At 45.9% G+C, this 12,208-nt stretch overlaps 1 protein-coding gene across 1 annotated transcript in view; it reads right to left on the bottom strand.

The window, feature by feature from the left end:
• Positions 1-12,208, bottom strand: part of GABBR1 (gamma-aminobutyric acid type B receptor subunit 1) — a 174,910-nt gene that overhangs the window by 126,639 nt on the left and 36,063 nt on the right. The window contains exon 2 of the mRNA XM_083491380.1: positions 2,618-2,697. Within this exon, the coding sequence (XP_083347506.1) occupies positions 2,618-2,635 (18 nt within the window). The 5' untranslated portion in view covers positions 2,636-2,697. The remainder of the gene's footprint in view (positions 1-2,617; positions 2,698-12,208) is intronic.

Below are 12,208 nucleotides of genomic sequence, written 5' to 3'. Positions count from 1 at the left end.
AGCAAACACATACATAAATATATAAACCACCTGTCTTGGGTGGTGGTCTTGAGCTACACCCCTTCTGTGATGTACGTATGATGTTTCTGGGGGGTGGTCTTGAACTCCAGGGCGGGCAATTTAGAATGTCTCTATAAGGGCGGACACACCTGGGTTCTGGGTCCTCCTCCTCCTCCTGCGTGTGAAGGGGGCACCCTGTTGCAACAGTTCAATAAAGATCAGGCTTACTAGCTGCTTTGCTTCTCAACATTCTCTGGTTGGCCTCTGTTTACAGATAGGTAGCCGTGTTGGTCTGCCATAGTCAAAATAAAAAAAATCCTTCCAGTAGCACCTTAAAGACCAACTAACTTAGTTCTTGGTATGAGCTTTCGTGTGCATGCACACTTCTTCAGATACACTGAAACAGAAGTTGCCAGATCCTTCTATATAGAGAGAAGGTGGGGAGGGGTATTACTCAGAAGAGTGGTGGGAATGGGAGATTGGCAGATAGCTGAGATGAGCCTGTTGACGCCTTTTCCTGTAAGACCTATTGCAGTCGTTAAGAGTCGTCAACAGGCTCATCTCAGCTATCTGCCAATCTCCCATTCCCACCACCCTTCTGAGTAATACCCCTCCCCACCTTCTCACTATATAGAAGGATCTGGCAACTTCTGTTTCAGTGTATCTGAAGAAGTGTGCATGCACACAAAAGCTCATACCAAGAACTAACTTAGTTGGTCTTTAAGGTGCTACTGGAAGGAATTTTTTTATTTTGGTTGGCCTCTGTTATTTTCTCCTATTGATGGAGAACCTTCAAAGGACTCTACAAGGGCTCTTGTGTTCCCCATAGGGGAATAAGGGCACATTTCCATTTATTACAACATCTGTTTGAAAATGGAGAATAGGGCTATTCATGGCTACTAGCCAGGTTGGCTATGTTCCGCCTCCACAGTCGGCCAAAGGCAGCAAAGCTTCTGAATACCAGTTGCTGGAAACCGCAGCATGAGAGAAGACTCTTGCACTCTGGTACTGCTTGTCTGTTTCCCACAGGTTGGCCACTGTGAGAACGGGATGCCAGACTCCATGAACCATTGGCCTGATCCAACAGGCTCTTCTTGTGTTACATTAAAATATATCAGTAATTGGGAGTGGACCTTAACCACACACAGCTTTAAAGTAGAGAATAACCCACCAACAGCATGTGTTGCTAAGGGACGTGGGTGGTGCTGTGGGTTAAACCACAGAGCCTAGGACTTGTCGATCAGAAGGCTGGTGGTTCAAATGAAGGAATGGGTTTCCCAAACCCAAAACTGATTGTGCAGGCATTTTTAAACTGCACCAAAATCCCCATTTCTCCTTAGCTAAAATGCATAAACTGCCATTGAGCAAATGCAAAACAAGAACACAGCTCTCTCCCTTATCAGTTTGATGGCAAGACTGGCCTTGACTTTACCAGTAGAACAGACACAGACATATCTTATGTTCTGACCACAAATGACGGGGAGACCCAAGTCTGGGACTAATGCCAGAGCATGTTCTCGGAAGTAGTGACCTTTTGCTCCAAGATAGGAGTAGGAACAGGAATATCTTTTTATGGTCAGGAGTGCAGGAAGGAAATCCCTTTTATGGTTGAGAGTACCAGAGCAGGAACATATGTGATGTCAACCTGCATACATAGGCTGATGTGGTTGGAAGGAGGGAGAGGGTGCCTGGAGGATATAAATACTGCATGAAACTTGTCATTTCTTTGGACTTGCTGTGGACTAATCACGCAAGTGCCTTCTGCTATCCGGAGAGCAGAATAAACTCTTTCTTTGAACCAACTCGGTGTCATTTTGACTTCCTTCCTCCTGTCCCGGAGTAACACAGACCCAATCAGTGAACTCCAATAAGGCTACACAAATACCTGCGAGGGGGTGAGCGCCCATTGCTCGGTCCCTGCTCCTGCCAACCTAGCAGTTCAAAAGCACGTCAAAGTGCAAGTAGATAAATAGGTACCACTCCAGTGGGAAGGTAAACGGTGTTTCTGTGCGCTGCTCTGGTTCGCCAGAAGCAGCTTAGTCATGCTGGCCACATGACCCAGAAGCTGTACGCCGGCTCCCATGGCCAATAAAGTGAGATGAGCGCCGCAACCCCAGAGTTGTCTGCGACAACAATCAGGGGTCCCTTTACCTTTACCACCAAGAGCATACAAATCAATATGGCTAACCTGATTCAAAAACATCCACCCACCCCACTCACACATGAAAACAAAGTTCACCACAGCCAACCACAAATGAACACCCACACGCTTGGTCAACCCCAACCTCTCCCACCACCAAAGGATCACAAGTGAACAGCAAAGAACCTGCACAAGCAACGCTGACACCAAACCCTACATATAGCAAGTAAAATAGAAACATCGCCAACCGATCTCACCCCACCCATCTTCCCCACCCACCTCTTTCCCCCTTTTCTTCCTAATGTAATGTCTCAACACATGAAACTGATTTGTAAAAATGTTACATGGGGGGGGGGATACGAGAGAGAGACATTGCAAACACTTTTGTAAATCAAGAAAATCTTTAATAAATAATAAAAAAGCAGAGAATAACCTTCCCCTGCTCATGTTGACACATTAGCCATAGATTCCGCCTACCTTTCTCTTTGGGATCATATCTCCCCAGACACGCTGGTGGGATGTTCCAGACCCAAGTCTTCTTGTGTTTCCTCTCCAGCCTTGATGGGATAAAGAGGGATGGGGAGATTTGCTATTAATTCTAAGGTTAACCTCCTCCCCAGGTCACAAATTCTGGTCAGGGAAATATAAGAACAATGAGGACAGAGTTCACTCATTCAGTTTTAAAGTGGGCAGGGATTGAGCGTAAAGAATTCAGTAGATATTCGTGCAGGTTTGAGAACCAGGACTAAGAATCTTCTCTCCAAACACAGAGCTTCACTGACTTCAGTACCACAGGTATGACTGACCTGTGGCTCTCCTAATTTTGTTGGATGCCAGCTCCCCATCAGCCCTAGAGCCAGTATGGCCAACAGTCAAGGATGATGGGAGCTGTAGTCCACCCATTCAGCAGGTTCTCAAGCACAGGCAATGTCTCCTCTGCTTTACCAGGGAGAAGTTGGAGGGTACCATAAAATTCCTATCACAGTACCTACACACATGGGTGTCAAAATGCACACGCATGGCTACAAAATGTGCCTCTTGATCCTTTTCCGCCCATGCATCAGAGCCGCTTCTCTGAGTGGTTAACGTTGCAGGATGTTGCGGCTTTCCTGTAATAAATGCTTGTTCTGCTTAATGGCTAGGACAATAAAACCGAGCCGAGCTGAATTACAAGTGCTCCGGAACATCCACTGTGAGAATAAACATTCTCTGGAACCGGCCATATATAACAACCCCCTAACACCCCCTCCTGCAGTTTCAGCTGCCAGACCAGGAGAGCCCATTGCAGAGACAGTATTTCGGGTCTTGTGTAATGACCCTTGGTATGACGAGAGGTGTTATAACGTCCCTGTTTGCTTCTGTGGAAATGGTGGCACAGGGTACATGGCTTCCAGTGGGAAAGCAGCAGCTCCTAGAAGGACCCTGATCTCAGCCCATGGATGCCTCTGACATGGAATAGTGGTTAGAGTGTTGGACTAGGACCTGGGAGACCAGGGTTCAAATCCCCGCACAGCCACAAAGCAAGCTGACTGTTCATGAACGTTGGGACTCACTATTATAATAATATAATAATTTATTATTTGTACCCCGCCCATCTGGCTTGTTTCCGCAGCCACTCTGGGTGGCTTCCAACAAAGATTAAAAATACAGTGGTGCCTCACAAGACAAAAAGAATCCGTTCTGTGATTCTCTTCGTCTAGCGTTTTTTTCGTCTTGCGAAGCAAGCCCATTGACGGATTAGCAGATTAGCGCTATTAGCGGCTTTTAGCGGCTTATCTGCTGATCGGATCAGCTGATAAGCAGTTTAGCGGCTTAGAAAAAGGGGGAGGGGAAAGGGGAAAAAAACAGCAGGAACTCGCAAGACATTGTCGTCTTGCGAAGCAAGCCCATAGTAAATTCGTTTTGCAAAGCACCTCCAAAACGGAAAACTCTTTCATCTAGCGAGTTTTCCATCTTGCGAGGCATTCGTCTTGCGGGGCACCACTGTACATTAAAGTGTCACACATTAAAAACTTCCCTGAACAGGGCTGCCTTCAGATGTCTTCTGAATGTCAGGTAGTTGTTTATCTCTTTGACATCTGATGGGAGGGCGTTCCACAAGGCACTGCTGAGAAGGCCCTCTGCCTGGTTCCCTGTAACTTCACTTCTCGCAGTGAGGGAACCGCCAGAAGGCCCTTGGCATTGGACCTCAGTGTCTGGGCAGAACGATGGGGGTGGAGACGCTCCTTCAGGTATACTGGGCCAAGGCCTGTCTTTGCCTGCAGGGGAAGTCCGTAACTCACTGAAGGTGAGAACCAATGGCTACCCTCACCTGGCTTAGCTGGCTAGTCAAAGCTGTTCCCAGGGTGTGGCCGCCGTCACATGCTGACAGCTTCTAGAAGCCACAGGTGAGAGCTGAGTGCAGGGTGGGGGACCAAACTACCCCACAAGGAACACGATGTGCCCCCCCATCAGAGGTACCCCCCCTCTCATGACACCCCATACACCCCAAAGCCAGATATGACTTGCTAGCATTTCAGACAGGTGTTGTTTCCAGTCCTATCTGAAGATGCTGGGGCAAGGACTTTGGGGCGCAAGCATATGCCCAGCCACTGAGCTATGGTGCTCAAAGGAAGAATGAAGAGGAAAGTCTTTCTGTTCTGGCTTATTCAGATTCTCACACGGCCTCTTGGTTCTGAGTTGAAATGAGGGTCTCCCTTAATCGGATTGAAGGGCCTCAGAAATAGAAATTCCAGCATGCTGTTATCAAATCCACTGTTACAAGACGGGCAAGGCCATAAGCAGGCAGACAAACAAAGAATGAGTAAATTAAGAAGTGTTAACCTTCAAAGGGAGAAACATGGAATGTTAGAGCCCGATTGGATAAGAATGTAAAGTCTCACTCTCTGTTTTTTTGTACGGTCTATAAAAAGTGGGCGCACCCTGACTGGGGTATGCAGATTGCCAACTTATCGCTCTGTACCTTTGTTCTGCATATGCATAAATCCTGTTGAATCCTGCAAGGTTGGTTGTGAATCTGTGCTCCGGGGACCCAATAGCAGATATGGAAAATGTCCAACAGGATTGCATTTCTTTTCGGGAACCTCAGCAGCAGCCCAACCGGAAGCCGTATCTGTGTGGAGGACCTCACCCAAAAGGGAAGCTTGGTGGAAGCGGATGGATGGAAGGGTTTTGCTTTTTGGAGAGCTCAGTCATGAGGAAGGAATTGGCACGCTCCCCGAAGGCTGGAAAAGGGCAAGTGCGGCGCCTGCATCTTTGTACGCAGATATACTCACACAGGAAGGCGGCAAACCTGGGAAATTACAGCTCTCTTAGCTCAACTTCTGCACCTTGGTGTACATTAGCGGAAATGAAAACACAATTAAGGGGCAATCCACATCCAATTGGAGTCAATAGCAGAGCCCCCATTGATTTTGACGGAGCTGGGCTGCAACCTTAATGTATCAGCACTCAGAGAAAATGGAGAGATTACAAGCCAGCCAGCATGGCTTTATTAAGCACAAATCATTCATGCCAGAAACCCTACTTTCCTTCTTAAAGCTGGTTTCAAAAGACAAAGGGAACGCAGCTGGACTCTTCACTTAGACCCACGAGGGCACCCTGAAAAGGAAGGTGGAGCAACACGGGAAAGGGCTGTGGCTCAGAGGCAAAGAACCTCCTTTTGCAGGCAGGAGGGCCAAAGTCAAATCCCAGGCATCTTCAGGAAAGAATCCTGCAAACCCTCCAAGGGTCCCTATCTTCCAGGGACAGTCCTGGATTTACAGAAGCCGTACCAGTTTCTGATTCGATCCTGGATTTCCCGATTTTCCTTTTTTTATATAGTTTTTGCTGGTTTTTATTTATTTATTTCAAAACCAAAAAATATTACAAACATCAAATTCAAATTCCATATTCATTTTCTAACATAAGCCTGTTACATAGGTAAAGGTAAAGGGACCTTCTGACCATTAGGTCCAGTCGTGGCTGACTCTGGGGTTGTGGCGCTCATCTCGCTTTACTGGCCGAGGGAGCCGGCGTACAGCTTCTGGGTCATGTGGCCAGCATGACTAAGCCGCTTCTGGCAAACCAGAGCAGCGCACGGAAACACCGTTTATCTTCCCGCCGGAGCGGTACCTATTTATCTACTTGCACTTTAAGTTGCTTTCGAACTGCTAGGTTGGCAGGAGCAGGGACTGAGCAATGGGAGCTCACCCTGTCACGGGGATTCGAACCGCCGACCTTCTGATCGGCAAACCCTAGGCTCTGTGGTTTAACCCACAGCGCCACCCGTGTCCTTTCAAAGGGAAGCCTGTTACATAGATTACCTAAATTAAAATATATGTAATTGCTCTAGGCTTCCCTTTGCCATATGTAAATACAACACAATTAACAAATTATATTATAAATGATATTATAGGTTCCCATATACCCCCCACTCCCCTTCACCCATGTGTGATCTCAATATTTTACTTCTTCCATCTTGTTGTGTTGTTACAATTTAATAATTATTCAATTGATTCTATTATTATTTTCTTGCTTACCCCTGCATGTTTTACACATTCTCTATTAATATTTCAATTCTGGAACCACGTTTTTTCATGTATTCCTTCACTCTGTCCCACTCTCTAATTATTCTCTGATTTGAGTGGCCTCTAATAATTGCCATCAATTTTGCCATTTCTACAAACTCGCAGAGTTTGTTTTGCCATTCTAATAGTGATGGGATTTTCTTCCCTTCTAGTTTTTTTGCAATCAATATGCTGGCTATATTTCCCGCTTTTCCTTAGGACATCCCTATATTCATTAGAGAAAGGTTGGAGGGTATGGTAGGATGTCCCTATTTTCATTGGAGAAAGGTTGGAGGGTATGGAAGGTGTGCAACCCCCGAGTTAAGGAGATAAGTAACCATGCGACCTTTAGAAGACATCTGAAGGCTGCCCTATACTTTTTTATGTTAAATGATATATTATGTTTTTATAAGTGTTGGAAGCCACCCAAAATCACTGGGGCAACCCAGTCAGATGGGTTGGTTGTTGTTGTTGAATAAGACATTCCTATTTTCATCGTAGAAATGTTGGAGGGTACAGTGGTACCTCGGGTTACAGACGCTTCAGGTTACAGACTCCGCTAACCCAGAAATATTACCTTGGGTTAAGAACTTTGCTTCAGGATGAGAAGAAGAAGAAGAAGAGTTTGGATTTGATATCCCGCCTTTCATTCCCCTTCAGGAGTCTCAAAGCGGCTAACAATCTCCTTTCCCTTCCTCCCCCACAACAAACACTCTGTGAGGTGAGTGGGGCTGAGAGACTTCACAGAAGTGTGACTGGCCCAAGGTCACCCAGCAGCTGCATGTGGAGGAGCAGAGACGCGAACCCGGTTCCCCAGATTACATGACTACCGCTCTTAACCACTACAGCACTCTGGCAGAAATTGTGCAGCGGCGGCGCAGCAGCAGCAGTGGGAGGCCCCATTAGCTAAAGTGGTACCTCAGGTTAAGAACAGTTTCAGGTTACGAACGGACCTCCGGAACGAATTCAGTTCTGAACCCGAGGTACCACTACCTAGGTTCCTGTGGACTAAAGAACAATGCAGTGGTGGCTATGAAACCGTCTCTGTGTGGGAAACGGGCACACTCACTCACTCACTCACTCACTCACTCAAAGTAGCCCATCGATTTAACTTAAATGAACGTGCTGTTCTGTAGGGAGAAAGGCTGGTCCCAGTGCTACTTAGAATCACCAGGAATGACTTGATTGATTGACACAGCGCACGTATCAAAGCCTTTAAGCAGCGCAGAGTTGCACTGCAGACTCCAATGAAGCTGGAAGTTGGAAGATTCGGGACAGGTTAAAAAAGAGAGAAAGGGCTTCTTCATGCGTAGTTAAACTATGGAACAACAGGAGGCAGGGACGGCCACCAACTTGGATGGTTTTATTTTTATTTTTTTATAATAATATTTATTGAGATTTTACAAACATTAAAAAGTTTCAAAGTTTAGACTTAACAAATAAGGACAAAAAATAACCTTAAAAAAAGGAAGAAGAAACTACAAAAAATACAAAAACAGAGCACATGAAAAATACAAAATAGAAAACAGTTAACAATAAGAAAAAAAAGAAAAGAAAAAGATCAATAATTTCATATCTTATATTTCATTTACTAGTTTCCTGACCTCCTCACGCCTCCCTTTTTGTATTCCAGTTCAGATATTTAATTCAGCAAATCCTTACCCTCTGTCATTTATCTTAACTCAGTATCTTAACCTATTATAACCATATGTTTATAACCATTATCAATCCATATTTACATATTCTTGATACTCTTTTTACCAATACCACTTATTTTCCTTCCGACATCATTTTAACATTCCTTAATTTTACAGTATTTCTCAACTTAGATGGTTTTAAAAGAGGACAAAACCGCAGCAGAAGAGAGTGTCCTTGCAGGCTGCCCACAGCCATCAACTTTAGCCACTGTGAAAACAGGATGTGGGACTAGATGGCCCTGATCCGGCAACCTATCAGGTGGGTGCCAATGCCGGTCTAAGAGAACAATGGAGGAGCTCGTTATGTACTGATATTCTCACCCTGGGCCAGCAGGGGGATACTGTAGATAGTTATGCAAATAAGGGATCGAAAGTGACGTTCAGTGATTGGATAGTTTTAGAAAGTTGCTACAGTTACGTTGTACTGGAGCTCTATATAAGCAGGCTGACTGAACCCTTCAGTTCAGTTCTGTCCTGGCCTGTGAATAAACAAGAGCTGTTTGAAGAATCGCTTGTCGTCTGATATGTTCACCCACAACCTAACAGAGCTCATGTTGAGTTTCAGACTCCAGTGCCTCTTTTTATGGAAAAATAGCACTGGGAAGTACTGTAAACATTTTAGAGAACAGACTAAAGGAAAACCTGAGATGATTTCAGTCAACTGGTGATGTTGGTAGTAAACAGCAAAAGAGAAATGTAAAAAGATTCATATTAATAGCAGCCCTTCTTTGAAAGTTTTAAGATTTCCTGTTGTTTAAGAGACACAAAGTTCCCAGAAGAAGAAGAAGGGGGTGGGGAGGAATTAAGGTGCTTAGGCACTTACATTAGTTTTACAGTTCTGTGTACTTTGTTGCGCATGCATTATTGACGGTGGTGGACTAAAATCATACGCTAATAAGACTGATGAGGCCTTATTGATTCATAAAGTGCACCACTTATGGCATTAAGCAAATCCCATAATACTAATCCAGAAGTCAATTAGCGCATAGAGAGTCTATAGGCAAGGACGCCGAAATGCTATTATGATGTTTGGAAGCTAGGATCTTGGGGGCATAACCCATAATAATGGGATCATAGGACTAAAGGAGTCTAGACATCCCCGTGCTAAAGGGTGCCTGGTAAGTGGTCTGGATCCCACTTGGAACAGTCACAGCCTCCCCAAAAGAATTATGGGAGCCAGGGGGTACCAACTTGAATAATTTTAGTGGGGGCGCAAAGGGACCTCTGCCCCTAGGAGTTGGCTCCTATGATGGGAGCTGCAGTTTCTTGAGAGTGCTGAGGGTTCAGAGGAGGCCTCTATTTCCCCCCAAAAAACACAGGGCCCCCATTTCAGAGCCTTTCTTCTTCATAGAGAACTCTGGAAATTGAAACTCTTTGAAAGGAATATATTTGTCTCCTCCCAACTCTCGGCACCCATAGCAAACTAAAGTTCTCAGGATTCTTTAAAGGGAAGTTGCGGCCATTTTAAAGTGGCACAACAGTGTACAGTGGTACCTCGGGTTACATACGCTTCAGGTTTCAGACTCCGCTAACCCAGAAATAGTACCTCAGGTTAAGAACTTTGCTTCAGGATGAGAACAGAAATCGTGCTCCAGCAGCACGGCGGCAGCAGGAGGCCCCATTAGCTAAAGTGGCGCTTCAGGTTAAGAACAGTTTCAGGTTAAGAACGGACCTCCGGAATGAATTAAGTACTTAACCTGAGGTACCACTGTACAATCGTACCTTGGAAGTCGAATGAAATCCGTTCCGGAAGTCCGTTTGACTTCCGAAACGTTCGAAAACCAAAGCGCGGCTTCTGATTGGCTGCAGGAAGCTCCTGCAGCCAATCGGAAGCCGTAGAATCCCCGTTGGACATTTGGCTTCCAAAAATAGTTCGCAAACCAGAACAGTCACTTCCGGGTCTGTGATGTTCGGGAGCCAAAATGTTCGGGCACTAAGCTGTTCGAATTCCAAGGCACGTCTGTATTAACCATACGGTGTGAACCCCACTCCCTCTCACACACAAACAAAACGCCCTGCATTTAATTGAATGCAACTAACCACGCTCTGGGCTCTCCAAACCTCTCGCACCGCCAACAAAAAGAAACAAACAGATAAATAAAGAGCCTATCCTCGCAACACTGACTACAAAAACTATGCACATACACTAACAAAAGAATGAAAAATCACTACCCTCCTTCCTCGGTGTCTCACACCAAATTTAACTGGCCTGTAATAATAATTTAATAATAATTTATTATTTATACCCCGCCTATCTGGCTGAGTTTCCCCAGCCACTCTGGGCAGCTCCCAATCGAGTGTTCAATACAGCATTACCGTATTTTTCGTCCTATAGGGCGCACCGGCCCATAGGACGCACCTGGTTTTTTGGGGGGGAAATGAATAAAAAAAATTTATCCCCCCCCCGCCCTGGCTGCCGCCCCAAGCCTTGCGCTCACCTGCCCGAAGCACGGGGCACCCTCCGGAGGGCTCCCCGTGCTTTGGGCGACAGGCTGCCGCCCCAAGCCTTGCGCGCTCGGCGGGACCTCCTGCCGGGCGCGCAAGGCTTGCGGACACTCGCGGGGGCTGCAGGCTGCTGCCCGTAAGCCTTGTGAGCCCGCGGGAACTCCCACCGGGCTCGCAAGGCTTGCAGATAGCTTCCTGAAGCCTGGAGAGCGAGAGGGGTCGGTGCACACCGATGCCTCTCGCTCTCCAGGCTTCAGCAGAAGCCTGCATTCACCCCATAGGATGCACACACATTTCCCCTTCATTTTTGGAGGGGAAAAAGTGCGTCCTATGGGGCGAAAAATACGGTAAATATTAAAAACTTCCCTAAACAGGGCTGCCTTCAGATGTCTTTAAAAATAAGATAGCTGCTTATTTCCTTGACATCTGGTGGGAGGGCGTTCCACAGGGTGGGCACCACTACCGAGAAGGCCCTATGCCTGGTTCCCTGTAACCTCACTTCTCGCAATGAGGGAACCGCCAGAAGGCCCTCGGCGCTGGACCTCAGTGTCTGGGCTGAACGATGGGGGTGGAGACGCTCCTTCAGATATACTGGGCCGAGGCCGTTTAGGGCTTTAAAGGTCAACACCAACACTTTGAATTGTGCTCGGAAACGTATTAGGAGTCAATGCAGATCTCTCAGGACCGGTGTTATGTGTAGAAAGGACTACGAATTTAAACAGAAAATCTTTTAATAAAAACATCTATCTATCTATCTATCTATCTATCTATCTATCTATCTATCTAAAGCTGTATGGTGTGAATGTGGCCATAATGTTGGAGCCAAGCACAAGTGGATTACCAGATCTGTACCTGGTTGAAGACCACAAGCAGCCGTCTATAAATTGCCCCAAGAACTCAGAAGAAAGAGCTGGCTATGAGAATATTTTATTTTATTTCTACATTTATTGACCGCCCATTAACTGCGTTCTCAGAGGCCGTTCAATAAAACAAAACAAAAAGAACCAGTGAAATACGCAACGATAAAAAAAGTTAGAACAATAACGCCAACACAAGTATCCTTTAAAAAACAAAAACAAAATCCAATGCAATCAGCAAGAAAATAATAATAATTCTAAAAGAGCATTTAAAACCTAGCCAAAAAAAAAGAGAAAGAAAGAAAGAAAGAAAAGGACTAAGATGCACTATAGCATGATTCAGGAACCTACAGCATCTGGGCTAGATGCGGCCCTTGAAGACTCCCCATCTGGCCCTCGGTGCCTCCCCTCCCTGGTCCCTCCTGCTACTGCTGCTTGGCTTCTATGTTATCTGTGGAGAGAGGAGGGGAAGCAGCACATTGCAGAAGCTGGTGTCCTATCCAGATTGGGAAACTGCCGTGG

Source organism: Podarcis liolepis, assembly GCF_965112155.1.
Source record: "Podarcis liolepis genome assembly, chromosome: 2".
NCBI lineage: Eukaryota > Metazoa > Chordata > Lepidosauria > Squamata > Lacertidae > Podarcis > Podarcis liolepis.
The sequence above is the reverse complement of the archived record's forward strand: the minus strand, read 5'-3'. Positions and strand labels throughout refer to the sequence as shown.